The sequence below is a fragment of the Anoplopoma fimbria genome, chromosome 15 (genome assembly GCF_027596085.1).
Source record: "Anoplopoma fimbria isolate UVic2021 breed Golden Eagle Sablefish chromosome 15, Afim_UVic_2022, whole genome shotgun sequence".
NCBI lineage: Eukaryota > Metazoa > Chordata > Actinopteri > Perciformes > Anoplopomatidae > Anoplopoma > Anoplopoma fimbria.
This window is the reverse complement of record NC_072463.1, coordinates 22,773,703-22,795,437: the sequence shown is the minus strand read 5'-3', so window position 1 is coordinate 22,795,437 and position 21,735 is coordinate 22,773,703. Positions and strand designations below refer to the sequence as shown.

The 21,735-nt window shown below is 38.6% G+C and overlaps 1 protein-coding gene across 1 annotated transcript; it reads left to right on the top strand.

Moving 5' to 3' along the window:
- The first annotated feature begins 506 nt into the window (after positions 1–506).
- Positions 507–21,202, top strand: impg1b (interphotoreceptor matrix proteoglycan 1b). Its single transcript, XM_054614075.1, has 18 exons — positions 507–589; positions 4,952–5,167; positions 6,302–6,468; positions 6,606–6,634; positions 6,955–6,989; positions 7,119–7,165; positions 7,280–7,426; positions 8,767–8,825; positions 9,115–9,308; positions 9,405–9,803; positions 11,789–12,396; positions 12,836–12,925; positions 17,726–17,945; positions 18,314–18,524; positions 19,222–19,407; positions 19,540–19,723; positions 20,232–20,315; positions 20,898–21,202. The coding sequence occupies exons 1-18, from the start codon at positions 523–525 to the stop codon at positions 20,979–20,981; spliced, it is 3,027 nt and encodes a 1,008-aa protein (XP_054470050.1). The 5' UTR covers positions 507–522; the 3' UTR covers positions 20,982–21,202.
- Positions 21,203–21,735: the final 533 nt, after the last annotated feature.

The following is a 21,735-nucleotide window of genomic DNA, read 5'->3' as shown; positions in this document are numbered from 1 at the left end:
CAGCTGACAGATGAGGGTCCAGAAGGTGGTTTAACAGGATGAGGCCAAGCGTCCACGTGGCCCCGCAGGGATTACAAGCAGCAAGAAGAAGGTAAAGGGATTAGACTCAAAACGGAGCCTGCTTTTTTAACCTCGTCACTGTTGTCACACTGACAGCGCACAAGGAAACTCCTGAGCCAAAATACCATCCGCTAACCGTCCGTCTTTCCTCTAGCTATCCTCTCTCCCGCTGCTCATCCACCCATGCAGCCACCTCAGTTGTAAATAGGGATCCAGCAGCATGCAAAAAAACTAAACTGCTGCTGAAGAACTGAGCTGCAGCACAGATAGGAGTGGACTGGCCTTGACACCTTCCTTTGGAACTTGCTCACAAGTAGAAGACCTTGTAAGCACAGATGAGAAGACCGTTGCACACTCTGCTAATGGACTCAAGATAAAGAGATCCTGGATTTTATTGTTGTTTGCAATAGTCTCTTTACAAATGATAGCTTCGGGTTTGAAAACCACATAAATTAGCCCATCATGCTTTTGAAATCAGGACTATTCTTCACTTTGTGTCTGTTTACCCTCCAAGCAAGTCGAATCAAAGGTAAGAATCCTATAAGGCGGCTGGTATTCCTGTTACGTAGTTGAGATTGTGTTATGTTTAGTGAAAAAAAATGTGGTTTGTTTTCACACACAAGGTTCCAATAGTAGCATGTTAGCAAGCTTCAACAATTTAACTCTTTTAAAATCATTCTGTCCTAAAATCCTAAATCTAACTCTGTCAATGTAGAAGTAAAGCAAATATATTTCTACATGCACTTAATACACCTGCCTCAAGGAGGACTTAACTTGTAAACCTGGAAAATTTGAATGATCACCGTTAACATTACTTTATGTTTAGTTAATGCAAATTATTCCTTGATGTGAAGACCTTCCTGCAGGTTTCCTATCAATAAGGTTCTGCACGAGAGAAGACTTTAAGGGGTGGTAATCCACTTCAAGGGCAACAGTTAATATTGTGTGTGAATGTGCTATTTATCATCCTTTTAATTTTTGGGATAAATGTCGAGCACCCAGCGAGCCTCTTTTAAGGTCATGAATATTCAATATGAATTAAATGGGCATAGTCATATAATGGAGAAAGATAGCATCATTTCACCAGTCATGGCAAATGCGTCCGCTCTGGTTGTCTTGTTCAGTGTGATGTGCCGGGGTGAGCTCATTATCCTGAAGGAAACAAAAGCCATTCTGTTCCAAGTGTCGCAGGACGCTAATCTTTTCTGGCTTGTAATTCTGCTGTGAGGCCTTTTTGCGGCTGCACTGGGCATTAAAGCTCGCGCATACACTCCCTCCTCTCACTCAGGCCCTCGTGTCCCTGCATGTGCAAGTCAAGGCTTCAAGCTTACCGAATTCCAAAAACACATTTATGTGTTGTCTTGCTGGTGTGACTAATAATGGAAACGCACATGATTTATTTGGATAAATTTCAGACCCCCTCCTGACCTGCTGAAATGTTTGGAAGTGAGAGGTTTGTCAGGTGAATGGGTCCGTCTGTCAAACACTAAACTGGGGGATATTTGCCAGCAAAGCTACAGGCGGCAATGTCAATGCCCACACATTCTTTGAATGTTCTTGGTGCCGAGCCAAATTTGGATTTGAGAAAACAATATTGGTCATTGTAGAGGTTATTATATATGTGTATTACCGTGATTAACATTTTTTTTTTCTTATCCTGCTCTACCATTTATGTTTTTAAAAAAATTATAATTCCAGTACAATGACAAGTAGCACAGCGGGCATGCACAGTCCTACTTCCGTTATGACACACAACATATAGGAGGTGGACGCTATGTCAACAACTCACACCTATATCTATAATGCAATCCAACAACCACCACAACCTGTGACCTATATTCTTTATATAATTTGCTTTAGTGTTGCACACACGTCTCTGTCAAAGACACATTTTAGGCTTCATAAAGGTTGTTTGTTTAAACCATGACGACAAACAAACTGAGAGATTAAATCTGTTAAACTGTAGTAATCATCAAGATAATTATTTCAATATTATCTTTGTTATTGCTCTAACTAATAGTAAATCCCTTGATTATTTTGTGTTTGATTAAAATATAGTCAAAAAGCCAATAGCCCATAGCTGAAGGTGACCAATGGTTAAAAATTCTAGTTTATTGCATTATTATATTTCCATTCATGTTTTACATCCAGAAACACTATCATTCTTGCAATACTATATAGTGTATATTCGTTAATATTGCAGCTAATGTGTTGCATTAGCTTGTATAAGTGTTACTGATATTGTGTCCACTGATGGAACATACATGCAGCATGCTCTTGCTTGACAATCTCTGAACTCTTTTTCTGTATTGTTCTTCCTCTGCTTGTGGTCCATTGTTCAGCATGCTGTCCATGACTACCTGTAGTTAGCATGACTTAATGACTGTTGAGAAGATGCGTAATTAATGCACAAAGATTTCCCTCTTGTCTTGTTTATCTTCATGAAAATGCGGCACCTCCAGCTAAAAGCTCTCCGTCTGATGCCAATGTAATATTGATTGTATTAAATAACACTCACTTGCTTTTTATATTTTCCTTTTACCTTTATTCTCTTCGTCCGATGACCTTGAGTCTGTGTTTTGAGGCTCATAAATCCTTGCTTATTGTCCTAGAAAGACCTCTGAGGTTTACCACTTGGCATCACAATGAGTCCCTTTCTTCTAAAACAGCTTTACGCAATGGGATGACTGTGAAAGAAAAAGTTGACTGGCACACTGGCTTGTGGTGTGGAATTACTTCCTGTAATGCCGGAGTGGCTGATCTTGTTTTGTTCACTAAGGTGATCAGAAAATTAGGGCAGTTTTCCTCATAACGTCTGCACCATCAAAGTGATTTGGAAATAGTCCTGTTTGTGGCTGTTATTGCTTGAATTTTTTCTTGTGGCGTGATTGTTAATCACTAAAATCAGCTGGGTATCCACCTGTACCTCTTTTTAATCTCTTTAAGGTTTGCTTTGCACGCACATCCTTTTTTCAGTTGTAATCCTCATGCGGTCATTTCTGGACATTTCTTCATCCATGCACCTTTGGCCACTGAGCAGCTTCAGTGATGAAACGTGGGGCAAGTCGCCCAAGGGCATCTCGGCAACTGCTCCTTAGGGGGAAGAGAGTGTTACTCATTTGCTTTCTCTACACATCTGTGCACTTTCATAGCCTTCAAAATGACAACCTTCCAGTAACAAACCAGCTCCTCAAAGCTTCAAGCCCCAGACATTTTTACACTACAGTGAATTTAGAAGCTCATGTAACAAATTGCACCATAAAGGGACTCAACATTACACATAAAGATGATTTGTTTCTGCTCAAATGTCCCAAAATAGACTCTCAGGGATCCTCTGTGTATAATATACTTTTTACTGCAAAGCCAGATGCTATTTATAGGCAGCAGCATAGCATGTGGTCGTTAACTGACAGTTAGAGAGCTGGACAAATGCCATTGGGTAACTTGTCAAATTGAATCCCCATCTGTGGTAGTTAGTGTTAACGGCCTGAATCCTGGATACACACTACAGGACTAACACAGGTAGATATTTAAAGGGAACTCCAGCCATTTAGTATTTCGCTTCTATAAATAAGGGGGACAAGTAAGAGACAGACCATTTTTTTGCAAAAAAATGCAGCAGATTTGGCCTCTGTATGGAGCAGAGGCCAAATCAATTTTACAGTGAAGTGCTGCAGCAAAATGTCATTGGACAAGGGTGGGCAGCTCGATTCCATGTTTCATTACACCTACAAATGCGAATGTTTCTACAACTAAGTTCATAAGACAATGTTTATGTCGATATTTAAGTCTCAAGGCCAATATGAGATGACATCACTGTGACATCTTCAGGGTTGTTGCCTTTTTCACAGGATGAGTATAACTCCCTGTGACAATTAAGATGATCTGTATGTGTGAAATCGTGGAAGTGACACTTTTTAAAAAAACAACCATTTTCTTTGCTTGTGACAATGCAAATGCAAATGTCTTAGATGAGTGTCTACTTACTGTGTTTGCATTATTTATTTGATTTTAATTAATAATCCCAAAGATTTTTATTTAAATATAGGTATACATTTATTTTTATTGATTCCTGTATTTACCAGGGAGAGTGCATATTAATCAAAGTAAGCTAGATACCTAATTTTCTGCTGTAGTGCCTGTGCAGGTTATTACAATTTTAGTGCCCTAATATCAGAACAATGCTACAGCAAACACTATAGTACAGCACTGTACGGTACAATAAAACACAGTACGATACAATACAATAAAATACATAAATACATTACAAAAGTAGCAGATTTGTAAAAAAAAATTGAGTATATAATGGCAGTGCCAGATATGAGTTAGTATACTGACTCATGGCGATTCTATGTTTGGTTTGCTTCAAGCCCACTTTTTAGTTTTTCTTTAAAGGTTAGGTAATTAGTGCTCTCTCTTAATTAAATAAGAAGACTGTCCCAGTAGTGGATGGCTCTGCCTGAGAAGACGGTTTGCCCAAACTTGCTACGTCTGTATTGTACAACACAGTCCCCTCTGGTATTTACCCTTGTTACGTAGCCGCTACTATTCTAACACATTATGAACTGACTCAGTGAGGGAAGTGCAAGCCCATGTAGAACCATAGAGACGAGGTAAGCATCTGGCAGATGTTATGTCACTATATATTGCAGGATGAGGAAACACAATGGTGATTGAGCCTATGGCCAATTGATGAGAACCCTTGCATTTGCAGTATATGTCTGTTACACAAACTGGGACTTACCTGGGAAAAATGACAAGAGACACATACACACATATGATACTGTTTGAATGAAATACATGTTTTGTTTAATCAAACTTTATGTGCTGAATACTGTAAAAAATATTATATTTCCTCCTGAACTTACAACTTCACTGACTGCTCTTGCAGACCTACATGACCACGGCTTTTCTGGACTCAGGGATGTGAAGTACCGACACTTTCTAGAATCCTCCAGACCGATCAGACACACAACAAATGTCAGAGCGGAGCAGGACGGGCACCGGACGAAGAGGTCGCCGCTCCTCAGCACGGGGGTCAAAGTGTGTCCACAGGAGACGATGAAAGCAGTCATCGGCAGCCATCGAGCATATTACAAGCTCAGAGGTAAACTGTTTTGATTTTGATGTGTAACTTTATGGAAAATAATGACATCTTATGGCTCCCAAAACATTTAGTCTGTAAATTGAACAAAGCACTTAAACAGTTGGGCAAATAGCCGTCTGCTTTGATGTTTTGTGCAGCTGGAACTTTTTGCAAAGATGATAAAAAAAGAAATTGTAATCCTCTCAAATATGTATTATTCTATAAATGTTTTCAATTGATGTGCATGAGCATACATGAAGCTTAAAATAGATGTTTGTTATTTGGGGACATTTACATTTACATGATGCCACTTAATGTTGCAGTTTTACACATAGTGAAGCACTTGAGATAATGAAGTTATATGCAAATATTCTTTGTCCAAGAGAAATGAGTTGTGGATGATTTAAGAGGAGAAGATTGCCACCTTGGCTGTTACAATGGAAAAGTAATACAAATTGTTCCACAACAGCTGCTCTGGCATATGATTTTTAAAATGAGGCAGATTAATTTGGTGTATCCAAGGTAATCGCTTCGATCCAGAAATGAGTTTGTCAGAGAATAAATTTCCCACAGGCATCAAGGTATTAGACAATGTGCAGCGTGTTTCCCCCACAGAGGCAGATAAAACATATTGTAGCTTCAGGGGGTCTTTGTGCTCATGATTTTAATATTCACAACATTGTCATGGACATGCAAAGATTTAAATGTACTATTTGACATTTACTGAAACAGGCATTCCTACCTTTTTGTTCCGTCTCAAATGTATTTTGTTACATATATTTTGTGATTTTTTTTTTGTAGCATTGTGCCATTGCAGACGGTTATGTGCTGTGTATTCATATGTAAAGCTGCACTGAAATGTTTCTCTGAGGGGAACAATAATCTGAAATCGCTCAATCAAAGCAAACTCCCCCTGTGCAGAGATGCCAAGATCAATACCAGCAATCCTCTTTATCCTCATTCATTTCATTTTGCCATGCTGTAATTTCCATCCTGCCCTTGTTGCAAATAGAAGTAATGCCATGTCTAGTCATCCTTTATGCTTTTCTAAAACACAAGATTAGATTAGATTGGTTCTCATTCATACTTATTTCTCAAATCTTCTGTGAAAAGGCTAAAACAAAAGATCCCAAATATAATGTGACATCCCTTCAGTTTGTCAGGAAGCGATATGGGAAGCGTTTCGGATCTTCTTGGACAGAGTCCCAAACTCGGAGGAGTACAGAGCCTGGCTTTACACCTGCCAGCATGAAAACCTCTGCATGGACGACCTGGCCCAGAACTTCAGCAGCTCTCAGGAACATCTGGACATGGTGGCCAAAGTGAGTCAAGCACATAAACACAGCTACCTTGAGAGACAAGTCCACTTTTATAGCCATATGTTCATACTGCGAGGTAGTTTTCTCGTCAGTCTTAAGTGTAAATCTGTAATAGTTGATACTTTGTTTCTTATTTCTAGAGAGTAGCAGAGCAAGCTGAAAGCGAAGGGTAGGTGCCAACTTCCTTCTTAAATCTTGTGCTAAATGTGAGTTTCCTGTTTCCTATGAACCAAAATATATTCAGATGAAAAAAAAAAAGTCTGGTTTTAGCATTGCAAAGTGGTATATGATTACTTGCACCTCTGCTCAAAATGTTCGAGGATGTTCGAACAATCTAAAACCTTGGACATTCCAGCCAGAAAATGGAATATTTGGGATATTATGCAAAAATAAATATTGGTTTAAAGTTCCTGACTAACTCACACATTTAGTTCAGCAAATATTGATGACCGTCTAACTGAATTTGTAACAAAATTATTTGATTTCTAGATTTATCGCTGGAACCACAGAGGCAGGAATTGATTGTGAGTTGAACACTAACGCATCGATATTGTTCAATGAAAGCAAGTCAATTACTTAATGAACTTAATAGCTATCAAAACATTAACATAACAACGTATTAAATTAACTAGTAAGTCCCTGTTTTGCCTCAGGCACCTGGACACCCCCACTGGTTCTGCTACCGACGGAGGGTGAGGAGGTAAGTTACCCACAAAGTTTCAGAATCTTGAATCTTGAATTTTTAACAATCCAAGCACATCAGAATCAGGTGGCATTAGTCTAACACTACCATTTGGCTTTTTTTTTTTACCAGATCCACGAAGACAACAACATGATAAAGGAGATCTATGAGGAGTACATTGTCGAGTTCAGGGTCAACATCGTGGATCCAGTATACAGCAAGCTGCTCAGTGACCCAGCAGCGCATTACAATGACATCACACGAGAGCTCACAGAAAAGGTGAGAACAGAGTGTGAGTTCACAGACCCACAGTAAATGTTAGCAGTCTGCCTTTTTTCCCCTCTACAAACACAAAATACCCCTTGATAGTAGAGCTGTCTTTTAAAAGCTTTTTAAGATCTTACTGATGGGGATAAAACCCTGAAATGCTATAGGGAAAGAAGCAAGTGAGATTTATTTGCATTGTATATTTTATCACCTACAACCTGTTGGGGGAAAAAAAACCTCCTGTTCTGTCTCGGCTTCAATTACTCTCCCCCTTACTCTGTCCTTCTTTCACAATATTTCATGGTGCTAGATGTCTTGCAATGAGATCAATTTAATTTACAGCTTTTAGGGCATTGTATCATTAGGTGTAAATCTCACCTGTGCACATGTTTAAGGTACTTTAGTTAAGACTTCTAAATGACCACAAGCCTGAAATAGTAAGATCTAATCTTGTAGATTATCTTTGATTTAGAAGGCATTGACCGAGACTCTTAACACAGCTGATAGGAATCACTTCTACTTGTGTAAAACCACTAGTATATCATTTTCTTTTTTTTAAAACAACTGAATGTTGATCGTACACTGCAAAAAGGCAAAATATTCCACCATGCATTTTTATTTTTTTAAATATGATCACAGAGAAATGCGAACAGTGTGCACTGATACTGATCAGGTTCAGGTTCAACTTTATTGTGAAGCCTGCATGTAAATGATTGCTCTTTTAAACAACAAGCTTTTGTTGTTGCTCAGCCTGCTGGATTAAGAAACATGGCTAATACCAATTCTTACTACTTCTTACTCTGTGTACCTGTTGTGAGTTTGTCAGCCACTAATTCTTCCCGTCATTTCAGAGACTGCACCCCCCCCTCCGCCCTGCAGTAGCCTTCCGTCTTTCCACCTTTAGCTTTCACCTGACACCTGTTGCACCCAGATGCACACCTGTTCCCAATCCCCTAATCAACTCACTGACCCATACTTTATCTTCACTTTCTGCTTGGTATGACCATAAGACTGCTTTTTGGGGAAAATGAAAGAATAGCACAAAAATTCTCACATTTACGAAACTGGAAAAAGTGTTTGCCAATTTGCTCAGAATAATCACTATTAAATGTGTGGATTACTAATCGATAGTCATGTTGTTGCAGCTCTAGCATACAATGCAGTAAAATCAAATGTACAATGTTGTTTTTATTTTTGGCTGATTTGTGTTCAAAATGTCAATTTTCATTCCTTCACTTATAAAATCACTAAATATAGAAATATGTGATTTTTACTGGACAGCAAAATACTCTAAACGAAATTGTGAGAAAATGTGAATGTGTTTTTATTCTCTTGTTTTTTCTTTTCTTTAGATGGTTCGTGTGTTTGAAAAAGTTCCAGGATTTAAAGAGATTCGTGTTCTTGGCTTTCGGTGGGTTTAGTTTTCTTAAAGGTTTTCTTAAAGGTTTGGGACTGTAATTATGCTTTGTAATAATGATTGATTTTGACATCACAGCACACAGTCAATAAGAGACCAAAAAAACTTTTCTTTTATATTTCCCATGAAGTAACATTTATTGAACCGTTTTATCATAAAGTTTTAAGAGAAACTACAACATCCCCAAAAATGTCCTTTATCGGGATATGACTCAGAAATGGTCCATTACCAGTGAGGTCTGTCTGTTATGAGGGTTTCTGACATGATTTGTTGTGTTGATCAGATCAGAGGATGTGTCTGTGCGTTACGCTGTGGTCTTTAATGGAGAAACGGAGCTCAATGATGAACCTGATGGTCTTGAGGAGCCTGAGAAGGACGAGGACGTAAACGGCCCTAAACTGAAGCACATTATCGTAAAGGCCTTAAAACAGGAACTGTTACTACCGCTTGACCTACAGACACTCAGCTTTGAGGCTGGTAAGCATAATATAACAATAACTGAATATAATAATAGGTTAGTGCTCAGTATAAGATTCTAAAGCTGTATAAATGTTTTTAACTTTTTCTTTACAGTAACCACAGTGTATCCAGTTGCCGAGCTCGGCATGAACGCTGTTGAGGGCGCCGTATCCGTGAACGACACCGCACAGGTGCTGACAGCGGACTATACTCCAACCCCAAATTTTCTTCCTACGGCGGCAGTCTTGGAAAACTCTTTGGAAGCATCAACAACCAAACCAGAAACACACACCTTTGTGCCGTTCATCCCAATCGTCCTCCCAGAAAGCACTTCTGCCGACACCGATGAGACTCCTTTGATGTCATCAGCAGAGGAGGAATCCACAGAAGTTTCTGCCGAGCAGCCCGGTGACATTATAACACCAGACACGAAACTGGAAACTCTCACAGATTATCAAGAGGAAGCAGAGCCAGGGGTGGAGGAGATACCAACAACTGAGCATGATGACGTAGGTGAGGTTGAACCTGAAGAGCAGGTGACAGACGGTAAGGCTCCTTTAGGTTAAATGTTGTTTTTAAAGCAGGATGTTGAAGTTCAATCAGGAGAGACACATTTACGAAGTCAAAGCTTTATTGAGTGGCAAAACATTAGACTGAGGTTTGGACTTCATTTAGAGCTATTGACAGAAACACGAAGAACCTCAGGATCGAACCACAACTTAGCCCACACTCTGCTGTCATACTCTGGTCTCTAAGATTTGGTTCTGCTGAGAATTTGGGAAAGTGGTGGGAGGATGCTGTTATGGTCAAGAGACACAGGGTAAGGTCCAGCTGATCGTGTTATATAAAAAAAAAAATCATCCCCAGCTAGAAAGGTAAGAGGGAGTCTACATTTTAGCCTTAATTGTTGATGCCAAAGAAATTGCTAAATGTCTAAATAGAAAGTTCTAAAATAGAAATGAGCCAAGTTATAGGGGAAAGAAGGAGGAGATGAAAAACCATTACGGCTTATATTTATCTTACTTATTGGACTTAAACAATGCTGATATTTATTTTATTACCATTTACCAACAATTAATTGATTCGTCTAGTATTGATCCACACTGGGTGGTGAAGTACCTTTTTTCTATATGTCTATACATTATGTAACACCAGCCCCATTTAAAAGTATTTTTAACTGGATGATAAATGTTCAACTTAATTTTTACACTATTGAAAGCATCACATGAAACTTTAAAGTCACAAATAAATAGTGACCTATTTGTTTTGCTTTTCCTAACACATATAGGCACATAACACTCACATCTCATGGGAAATGGAAATGGCAGTACAATTAGACTTGAGGGTTTGGTTTTGCGCATGGAGATGCTCCCTGCTGAGGCAATACATCATATTAAACCCCATTAACAAGCAGCGGCCTGCTGGTGGTCGACTCATTACAAACTCATGCTGTGCAGTCAAACTTTGTTCAAACCTGCAGAACTTTATCTGAAACTCTAGTGCGATTTCCAGGGATATGAAATGTTGTCGGTTTGTTAAGGTGAACTTGGTTTAAATTTGTAACAGAGTTGCCTGGCAGATTCACTGTGACGACATCCAGTTTCTCTCTGCTTCCAAGCTAATCTGCCCTCAAGTCTGTAGTTAACGAACAAAAAACTTTTTTCCATTATTTTGTGATGCCATTACCCTAAAAATTATAGAATAAAAAATTCCTGGAACAAATTCTTCAATTTAAATAAAGTGATTCATTGGATTAAATAAGCTATTTTTTTATGTTCATTAATTCTTAATTGAATATAACTCGTCAGTGCTGCCACCCTTTGTTTTAAAGCAAGAGGAAGAGCAAAAACAACATTTTCAGCAGTGAAAATGTTGTTTTTGAAAGGTTAAACACCAATAAATGTAGATTGAAGCAGAGAATTTTATTCGATAAAAACATCTTTCCAATAATACTGGACTTACATCTTACTCACTAACTAGAATAACTTACTTACGCTATTGAGTTATTGGACATGTTTGGATCCCAGGAATTGGAAACAATTCTACGCAACCACCACTGGTTGGAATCTAATTCTACAAATGTAACGAGCTGAACCATACCGGTACCAACAACGTTATTTTCACTTCACCTGTCTGTGCTTCTCTGTGTGTGTGGTGAGGCTAAGACCTGCACTCAGTAAAACAGAGAGATGTGAAGCAAAGAGGATGTTAATTAGCGGTGGATCTAGGTGAAACAATGATTAGTGTAGCCTAATGTTTATCTGCAACTATACAGAAATACCAGGTTTAAACATAATATCATTCATTCATTTTCATGTCAATGTAATAAATTACGCTCTGAACTATGGTACAGCCCTATATAACATAATGCATGAGTGTCCTGCTTTTATGCAATCATACCTGTATATAACAATTAGTGTACCTGTTTATTTCTTTCATACATAAAGTAACTCCTTCTAGTCATAGAACGTAATTTCTGTTGTCTTTTATTTTACAAGAACATGAACCAGCTGACGGGTTCACTGAGGACCATCCAGCGCAACAGAATGAGGACCTTCCCTTTGCAACTCCGGACTCCCAACCAGAAGAAGTAATTACTGATACACCTGTCGAGGCTAACCTTGACCTGCCAGGGTCTGCAGATACCGCAGTTTCTGAGATATCTGTCATAGAAGCAGGAGTCCCAGTCCCTACAACATCACTTCACGAGGATTTGTTCCAAGGCCTTGAACCAGAAATGGATGTGGAGTTTATGCCACCACCTGTGGAGAGCGGCGAAGCCCCCCACGACAGAGATGAGTCCAGTGGAGGGCACAATGGAGCGACCCCGGTCTCAACAGACCTGTATCCTGAGAACCCAAACATTCAAGACGATGTAGGGTCAAGTCAGAACGGGATGGAGGCTGAAGTGACAGAGTCTCTGGAAGAAGAGAGCGGTAGCGGATTCCCCTCAGAGTCTGACGAACGCCCGTACGAATCCACGGCAAAGGGCAAAGAATTAGTGGTTTTCTTTAGCTTGAGGGTCACTAACATGCTGTTTTCTGATGGCCTGTTCAACAAGAGCTCCCCAGAGTATAAATCACTGGAGAATACCTTTCTTGAGCTGGTAGGTACACAAGCATTTGTGCTGGATATCATGCTTTTCCATGTTTCTTTCTCGTATTTGCTTTTTTAGCCCAATCTGAACTGTGATAAAAGTACATTTGTGCAACATATACTGTTAAACTAAGATGATTTTTTTAGTGAGTGTATGAATATTTTACTGTAGCCCAAAGTTGGTGCTTAATCTAAATCTTGTTATCCTGTGCAAGTGACGCACTTTGCAACAAGCCTTATCCTCACATTTTTTTAATCCTAAAATGAACAGTGAACTCTTATAAATTTATATTATTTCTTCAACAAATTGTATTTTTTATAAAATGTTAAAGTGTGATAAGGCTGTGACCAATCGCCAAATTCTTGATCAAATCTGCAGTATGCTTAGGCTTTAATTTCAGAGGGGCCATCGTGTCAGCAGTATAAAGAAATCATTTTGTTTCACTTAGACACAGCACTCTGGGTCCAGAAACTCGCCAAACCCTGGAGCTTCCAGTAAATCTGGGCCTGGGAGACAGAAGACGTTAGCCTCCATACCGGTATTTTTTTCCATATTGGAACTACATCTCCAATGCCTCAGAGAGAGCATTACCTTTCTATTTCTTAACTAACTTTTTCGAAAACGCATCTAACAATCTGAAAGCACCTAACAATTCTAAAGTAATCAGCTTTAGTTTTAAGCTTTGCTTTTGTCCTTACATTAGACATTAGACCTTCCTGTTGCAGCTACTCATGTCTATTGGTTTTATCTGAATCTGGTTCTAATGTTGGCAACTTTGTCTTAGTGTGTTTTGCCTTAATTTCTTTTGAATTGTGTTCAACTTTTAGCTTTTTCAGGGACTGTTTAGATTGAGTTTGTCTTGTATATCAGTACATCATTTTGTCCAATTTGTGTTTGTAAGGGAATTTATCCAAAGTTCTGGGCTATAAAATCAAAAGAGGCTTCTGCTATTAAGTGGAAATTTAAAGAGCTAGACATGAAAAATAGTAGTATAAGTAAAACAGATGAGATTATTTAAACCGCTCTCATTTATATATGTTCAATATGTAGCTGGAGCCAGCAGCCAGTTAGCTTAGTTGAGCATAAAGACACGAAACAATAATAATAATAATAATAATTAAGCCTTTATTAGTCCCACAATGGGGAAATTATTTCTCTGCATTTAACCCATCCCGGAGGAGCAGTGGGCTGCAATGAAGCGCCCGGGGAGCAACTTGGGGTTAGGTGTCTCGCTCAAGGACACCTCGGCATGTTGCCGGTAGAGGGGTTTGAACCACCAACCTTGTGGTTACGGGACAAGCGCTCTACCTCATGTGCCACAGCCGCCAACAAGAGGAAATAGCTAGCATGGCTCTGTCCAAAGCTAGTCGACCTTCTTTGTGGTCTCTAACCAGAGACCCTAACCAGATCTGACACATATACCCCTGTAAAACGTTTGTAGGTAGATTTTGTTACCTTTGGACAAAGCAAAGGTAGCTGTTTCCCCCTGTTGCAGTCTTTATGCTAAGCTAAGCTAACTGGCTGCTGGTTCTAGCCTTATATTTAAGTGGACACACATGAGAATGGTATCAATCTTCTCATCTAACTCTTGGCAGAAAGCAAAAATGTTTCCCAAAATGTCAAATTGTAAGCAAAACATCTGTTCTGGTGTCTTTGAACAGACACACTCTCTGGTGTGATATAATATATAGATGCTGCTTGTTGAAGTTGCTTTGTATCATACGGTAGCATACACTCAATATCTATCAGCTGTGGGACTATAAGTGTGTTTTTATGTGAACAGTGTAAGTCTAGTTAGTTTCTCACCAGCAAAATCCAGAGTTTAATTAACTACATTTGTTTCTCATATGTATGTTATGACATTGACCTGTGTGTTTGTGCATGTTTTGAAGCCTTAAAGATACATTTGCAGAGTGAGTGAATGAATAAATTAATTATTGTGGAGCAGAATGACGTGATAATAGGCTTCGTAAAACTAAAAGGAAAGTCATGCAGCTTCATGCATTTTGTGTGTTGCTAAAATTGTATTGTGTTCTTGGTAGAGAGCAAACTAGCCTCGGGTAGTCTGAATCATGAGACCCGGGTCTGCCTTCGTCATTGTAGGACTCAGAGGTTTGTGAATCGTGGTAAGAAGCTTTAAGTAATTCTGGTCTGTTCCATCACCAGACAAATTGTGCTATTAATGACTCCAATCTGCTTAGTGCGACATCAGTCAGGTCACATCTGTATGCATGTTGCAGTAGAATAACTGTGTTGGATATTTGATGTTAAAAACACAAACTATTTGTATGTACTACTAGAGACATCAAGACCATTAAATAAAATAGATAACAGACTGGTGGAGGTCATTTAGTTTTGGAGCATTTGTGTGTAAATGCACGTATTTTAAATCATTGCTGGGATGTTTCCTTTTGTACTTTTTGCTTTATTGCTCTTTTTTGTCTAAATAAGAGTTTTACATTTGCATTAGCTGCTGGCAAGTAGTTGAGGACTGTGCCTTATTAGCATACATCAACGAAAGAATCATCATTTGACATCCCTATTTAGGTTCAAGGCTTACCCCGAGGTTAAAGGAGGGGACATATTTTTAGGCTTGTGCTCTGCGCTCTGTGTTATGTAAAGGCCTCAGCCTCAAACTGAGAAGGTGCATCGATACAAATTGGATTGCGTGTTTGCTTCAATGCCAAGGAGCAAAGGGAATGTGAGCTACTACAGGTGGGATTAGCTATCTGAGTTTCCTTTATACAGCCTATGGGTTAAGATAAATAGTTATATTTAGCTAATTCTCAGTACATCTCACTTATTTGTTATAGTAATATAAAAGACTGTGCAAAGTAAATTTTTCATGTTTGTGCAGAATGCATAATTTTCCCTATTAAGTTTTACATTTCCAATTCATTTTCATGGCATATATTGAAAAAAACTATGTCTGCACTGGATTACAGAGTACAATATGAATTAGTAGGGATATGTTGACAGAAATGCATACAAAAATACAAAACAATAATGAAAATAACACTCCATCTCCAATCCTTTAATGGTTGCCCAAACCGTGGTTACTGCAGCTTTCCTCATTAATCGATGTATTTAGCTTCCTGGCAAAACTAATGTGGTCAGACGTTTGAAGTGGTAAGTATTTACCGTATACTATCTAATATTCTCACTATCCCATTAGGAATAGTGAACATATCTTCCTTTAAATGGGCTACCTAGGCAGAGGACACTTTCAAAAAAACATTTTAAACGGGTCTCAGTTGGCTCATAAATCAATGAAAAATAGCAGATAGAATAATGTAGAAATGTCAAACAATATATATTCCGCAGCCCATTTAAATGGACATTATGTAATGTGGATATTGGACCCCATTTGTGATACTGTACATTCACTTTCTCTCAGTCTCATATATATGGATACATATATATAAACCATTAGCCTACAGCAGCCTGCCATTCTCCCTGTTTGCCTCCATTACTCCTGTACCTACTGGTTTGTAAAGCAACCAATAAAATTGGACATGGAGGTTGGAACGACTTTATTTATAACGTAAAAACATTTAAAAAAACGTTTCTATGGCCGCATAATATTCTTTGTGACTTTTTTTTTTTTTTTTCACAATATCAGAGAAGGGATGTTTAATCAGGTTTTCCAAAACAAGAACCAGTAGATACATGTGTAACCTCAGAGAAGCATACGTGGTTGTGTTTTCTGTTTTGCTGACTACATTATGTCTACTGTTCCTTAGTCCACAATACAGACTGCCCTGAGGTTTGTTGTGAAGGAACTGGGCTTTGACCTTGTGTGGAAAGTAACAGGGCTAACTGTACAGATTGGTATCTAATCTACAGTCTACAAGAACGTGACATTTTGCATTGAGACAAACAGCAAGTCGTGTGTCCAGTTGTACTGCAGGCCATTGCCCATTTGTTTGGGATGTTGGAACCTCGTACTCACTCAGAGACTATTAGCTGTAGGGAACTAGCCCCCAGTAAACTGTCTGCCAGTGATAAGTGAAGTAACCCGATCAGAGCAGAGCTCTTTCAGGCCTCTTATCTCCCGCTTGACAGCCAGGCCAGCTAGGGCACCCTAATCTCTCCCTCTCACACTGTGGCTGTTTGATGTTTGGACTCGTCTGTGGTGAATGTGAAGTGGCTGGAAGGAGAGCGGTCCAGATCGATGAACATTGATGTGGGTCCATTACTTCAGCTGGTTGACTTCCTCCCCGCCTATACATCACCACCGCCATCAGTTCGAGTCCATAGTCTTAAAAGATTGCTTTCCCAGTTATTTGAGTTGAAAGGCGGAGTCTGTTGGGAATATTTTTCAATGCAACCATCTGGAAAATTGTAAGATATGAGTTAATATTTGGCTGCATGGATTTGATTTTTATAAACCAGGAGTTGGTGATGCTGTGTACTCCTACTGCCTTGCAAAAGCAGTAAGCAACTACACAAACTTAGCTTAACTACCAGAAATTAAAGTTGTAAACCTTAAATAAATGCCTTTTTGCCAATACATTTAATATGTGATTTAATGACCACAAAAAAAAAGTTAATTCCACTGGAGTCAGAGGCTGCAGAGATGGCAGTTATTGCTACTCTGCTAAGCAAGGCTAACCAACATTTGGCAAGCCTGGTTTATAACACTTGACATGACAATATAGCATGCATATTACTTACTTTAGTGTTTCATCACTGAACATAGATTCATTTGGGATTTGGGATAGCTTTAATGTCATGCAAGTCTTTTTTAGGTTCTGCTCTGTTCACCTTTTGTTCTCGTAGACTAGAAATAGCATGTTCTGTGTTCTTACACCAATGCTTATAAAACTAAACCTAATTTTGTTCTTGATCCAATTACACAGTCAGCGCAGTAATGGCAGGATTTCATGCTTGCATCAAAATTTAATTATGAACTATTCATAGCAATTCACACTGTCAAATGTGACCTGAATAATTCAAAGTCTGCTGTGCTTCGACAACCTCAATACTTTCATCGTGGAAGTTAAACCACAGGTCAACTATTTCTCTGCTGCCCTGGACACGGATCTTTACTAACACTTGACAACGACATGAATCTGACATCATTTCATTATCCTAAATGTCCAAGAAGGAATATTTTGTCCTTTGAGGAAAGCAAATGACTCCCTCTTCGCCCTATAAGATCAGATCAATTTTGCTTTCCAGGAACGCTCTATTCACTCACTGATCATTAACTGCACAAAGCTGATCTTTTTAAAATGAGGACATTCAGTACATCCTCTGAAAATTTTTAAGAGAACAGTTGAACGAAGAGATTAAATATAAAAAAATAATTTACTTTCCTCTATGTTCCCCACAGCTTCTGCCATATCTACAATCCAATTTGACTGGATTTAAGCAGCTGGAAATTCTCAACTTCAGGAACGGCAGCGTTGTGGTGAACAGCAAGATGAAGCTGGACAAACCGGTACCTTATAATCTCACAGAAGCTGTTCACTGTGTGCTCGAAGACTTCTGCAGCGCGGCTTCTAAACGTCTCGACATCGAGATCGACAGTCGCTCGTTGGAAGTGGAACAAGGTGAAATGTCCTTACAGTTGAATCACTGTTTTGTCCGATGTGATTGAAGGATGCAGACATCTCATGCAGACGAAACATACAATAAGATCTGTTCTTACATGTTAATTCATGCGACAAGGTCAAAGACACATATCCTCACACTGCTGTCTTTTGCAGTCTGTAGGTGATGTGCAGCATAAATGCGATGCACCTTTTCATGACTGCATGTGACCTCATTAAACCCTTATTAAAAGCAAACACCATTATTCACATAAATCAAAATGCCCTTTAGTTTCTGCTCTGAATCATTTGACGTAGAGGTGGTCACTGCACTAACATATCCTCCTCTCTCTGGTCCCTCTTTCCTCTCTCCTCTCTCCTGGTTTCAGCTGACCAAGCGGACCCCTGCAAGTTCCTGGCCTGCAACGAGTTTTCACGCTGCGTTGTAAACAGTTGGACAGAAGAGGCAGAGTGTTTGTGTGATCAGGGCTACAGCACCGTGGATGGCCTGCCGTGTCAGAGCACTTGTGCTTTGCAGCCGGAATACTGCCTGAATGGAGGCCAGTGTGAAATAATCCCAGGGCACGGAGCCACCTGCAGGTACACAGAACCTGACGAATGACAGAAAACACAACAGCATGATCTGGGCTTGTTTAAAGGGTTTTTGCATTTTAACTACAGATTGTACTAGACTGTACCAATTTGCTAACCCATGCTAACCATTTCAAAAACCAGTCTAAAGTATTTACAATATCCTTTTCTGTTTGATAGCCGTTACTTTGCATTCATTTCACTGTTGTAATTTACAACTCTCTGAAAGCACAAACACTGACTGTATTGAAAACCCTTCTTTGATGACGCATTCAAGGACATTCAAGATTTGAGAGTTGATTTATGAAAAAACTTGCATTCTCACACAGGTCAATGTAAAGCATTCGTTTCTCACAATTATTATTGCTGTTCAGCAGCCAGTTCATAAATATTGGATGTCTGACTTTTCTTGAATACACCAATATGAATTAAACCGTGACAACAACAATGTTTCATACGAAAAAGCATCTAGAGCGATCCTTCAGTTATTTAATTAGAAAACTGTTTTTATTTGAATTGGAGAGCTTGGAATTATGAAGAAAAAACATCTGTTATGATTTAATTAATCGGAAATTGTATGTATATTTATGACTATATCATGATGTGTTTATTAAAGTTTAACTCTTTTCCTTGCAATCAAAGTGAAAGATGTTGTGTTTACAGGGTGCTTCTCTCTGACCTGCATATGTTTTCGCATCTCTTTCAGATGTCCTGTAGGTAAATACTGGCACTACCACGGAGAACGCTGCAACGAGCTGGTGGCGATGCCACTAGACCCTCCGCTCATTATAACCTGCCTGGTGGGAAGCCTCTGCTTTGTTTGTGCCGTCATCGGCATTTTGATATTCATTAACAAGAATTGTATAAAGACCAGAAAGGCTGTAACTTTGGTGTAAGTACAAGCCCTTTTATTCTTCATATTTCGAACCGTTTTAGCTTCATTGCGCTGCTTTTGCAGTGATTTTGTGATGTTTTGTGTTGAAAGCATTTTTATATTCACCACCTCATCTCCTTTACGTTGTAGGCCCACCCTCGCTCCCTATGCCTTTGAGAATACTTTGAGGGTGAACCCCGTATTTGAGAACGATGACGGTGTTTTAACTCAAGTGTCCACATTGCCGTACTCTTCAAGTTCCTCTTCATCCCAATCCCAACAGTCTGAACAGGAATATTTTGCCTCAATTGAAAATATACATCTGAGTATTGAGGTACACTGTGCTGTATGTGCACAAATGACTAAACTACTAACCTCAAATCTTCAAACTTCATATATAAACTAATGCGCTCTAAGACACTCTCAATTAATATAAACTAATACGCTCTCTCAAAAGCTCAACTGGCTAGTTTTCCTTCCTCTTATCCTCCATAGGTTTCATCTTTGTTTTGTATCTAGAACTTTACATTCCCCATCATAGTTGACAAACTATTCAGTAGTTCCTTAAAGGCCTTGATACACAGAATCATACACATTTTCCTTATAACTTTAAAGTTGCACACTATCCACATATTTGAAGAGGCTTTGTGCCAAATCCAACAAAGGGATGAAGTTTTTAAACTTCTACAGTAGCAGCTGTAGCTTTAATCTCCTGTGGTAGATCTCTCTTTCTGGCAGATCCTTATATCGATGATGTTGCCTGCTTTTGTTCACATTGCCTCTGGTTCTACAATATATTAATGAAGCATACTTTAAACTCTGTCTACTCTCTGTCTCCACAGATCCCCAGACAACTCTACACAACAAGATCAGAAAAGTTAGTCTCAGAAATGGTGGACTTCCATCAGTGTATACCACACAATGAGGTGAGGACCGAAAAGTTAAATCTGGTTGTTAATATTCAAGAATTATAGATACACTCGCGCCTAAATCCCAAAACATCTAACCAGAAAAGTTTAAGGGAGAAAATGTGAGGACGTTTTTGGACGCTTTGTTAAGACATATTCAGAAAATGGGACAATAAAGTAACTTCAGATTCCTCTTACTTTAGACATTCAACATGCATTTTAAGTGTTGCTGATATTCAATAACAATAACCTTTACATCAAATATTTTACAGCTATATGATGCGTGCAAAGGTAAAATGCCCATGCATGATGTCCTTGCTGATATTTCACTTACAAACCAAATCATTGTTGACTTTTGAGCATAAAAACAATAGCTTTAACATGATTATGGAAAAATGATCAAATATTAACCTGGAATGATTTCCATGTTCGGTGTTGATCAATGCTTCTGTAATGAAAGATCCCTCGCTTGAGTTTAAGTAAATATTTTATTCATACAAAGCAAATATCTTGAAGACATAATTACAAGGAAATTCTGTCATTTATTGTATAATTCCAACTGAAATAAGCTATTTTCATTTTCTCTCTTGCCTCTTGTAGACGTGGCGACCACCAAATGAATACAGAACATGCTGTCTTTTAAGGGCATCAGATAACGAATGTTTTGAAGTCACAGTTCTTTGATGGGACCTTCAGCTGACACAGTGACACAGTGCAAAAACACAAGGTAGAAAAGGCTGATGTTGTTGTTTAACTGTACATGGGACGCTATGGTACGGTAGACGAGTCAAAAGGTGTTAAAAGTGTTGAGATAAATTGTTCATAGTGATCAAAGCGTCTTTTTAGACAGAGAGCTATGGATATTAAAGTGGAACCCAATATTTATTCTATATATTGAATGGTAGGAACATTTCCTGTATAGCCTTGGCAAAGGACGTTGTTTCCTCACAATGAGGTATTTATTATTAACAAACGGATACACATGGTGGTATCTTGAATTTAGACTGTAAAAAAAAAAAGAGAATGAATGTATAAGCTGCTGACTTGGGTCATGACTCATTGTTTATAGAAATATTGGCTGCTGAGCTCTATTTATTAGTCTGTCCTATTCAAAACAATTCTTCCAACTAATCATTTGTGTTTTGAGATTTGGAGTTTTTTTTTTTTTTTTTACACATTTTGCAATTAAAAGCAAAAAATAAAATGTTTTTTGCATTAAAAAGTTTAGTTTTGTTGTTTTTTGACTGCTCAAACATGTCTGTGGTTGACAAATTACAAGCGATTTATTAACGAACGACGAAGTGGTTCGAAGTTTTTATTTGGGTTATCAGTGTTTTTATAGTCATCTACCACTGTTTGTCGTTAATTTACCACAAATGCAGAAACACCTTTAATACCTACAAAAGAGAACCTCTGTTTTATTCCGCTTGATCACTTA

Bases quoted from the DNA above. Each gene is read 5' to 3' on its own strand.
- impg1b (XM_054614075.1), top strand. From the start codon at position 523: ATGCTTTTGAAATCAGGACTATTCTTCACTTTGTGTCTGTTTACCCTC. The intron at 6,635-6,954 runs GTAGGTGCCAAC...TTTGATTTCTAG, and splicing joins GAGCAAGCTGAAAGCGAAGG to ATTTATCGCTGGAACCACAG. The intron at 7,427-8,766 runs GTGAGAACAGAG...TCTTTTCTTTAG, and splicing joins CACGAGAGCTCACAGAAAAG to ATGGTTCGTGTGTTTGAAAA.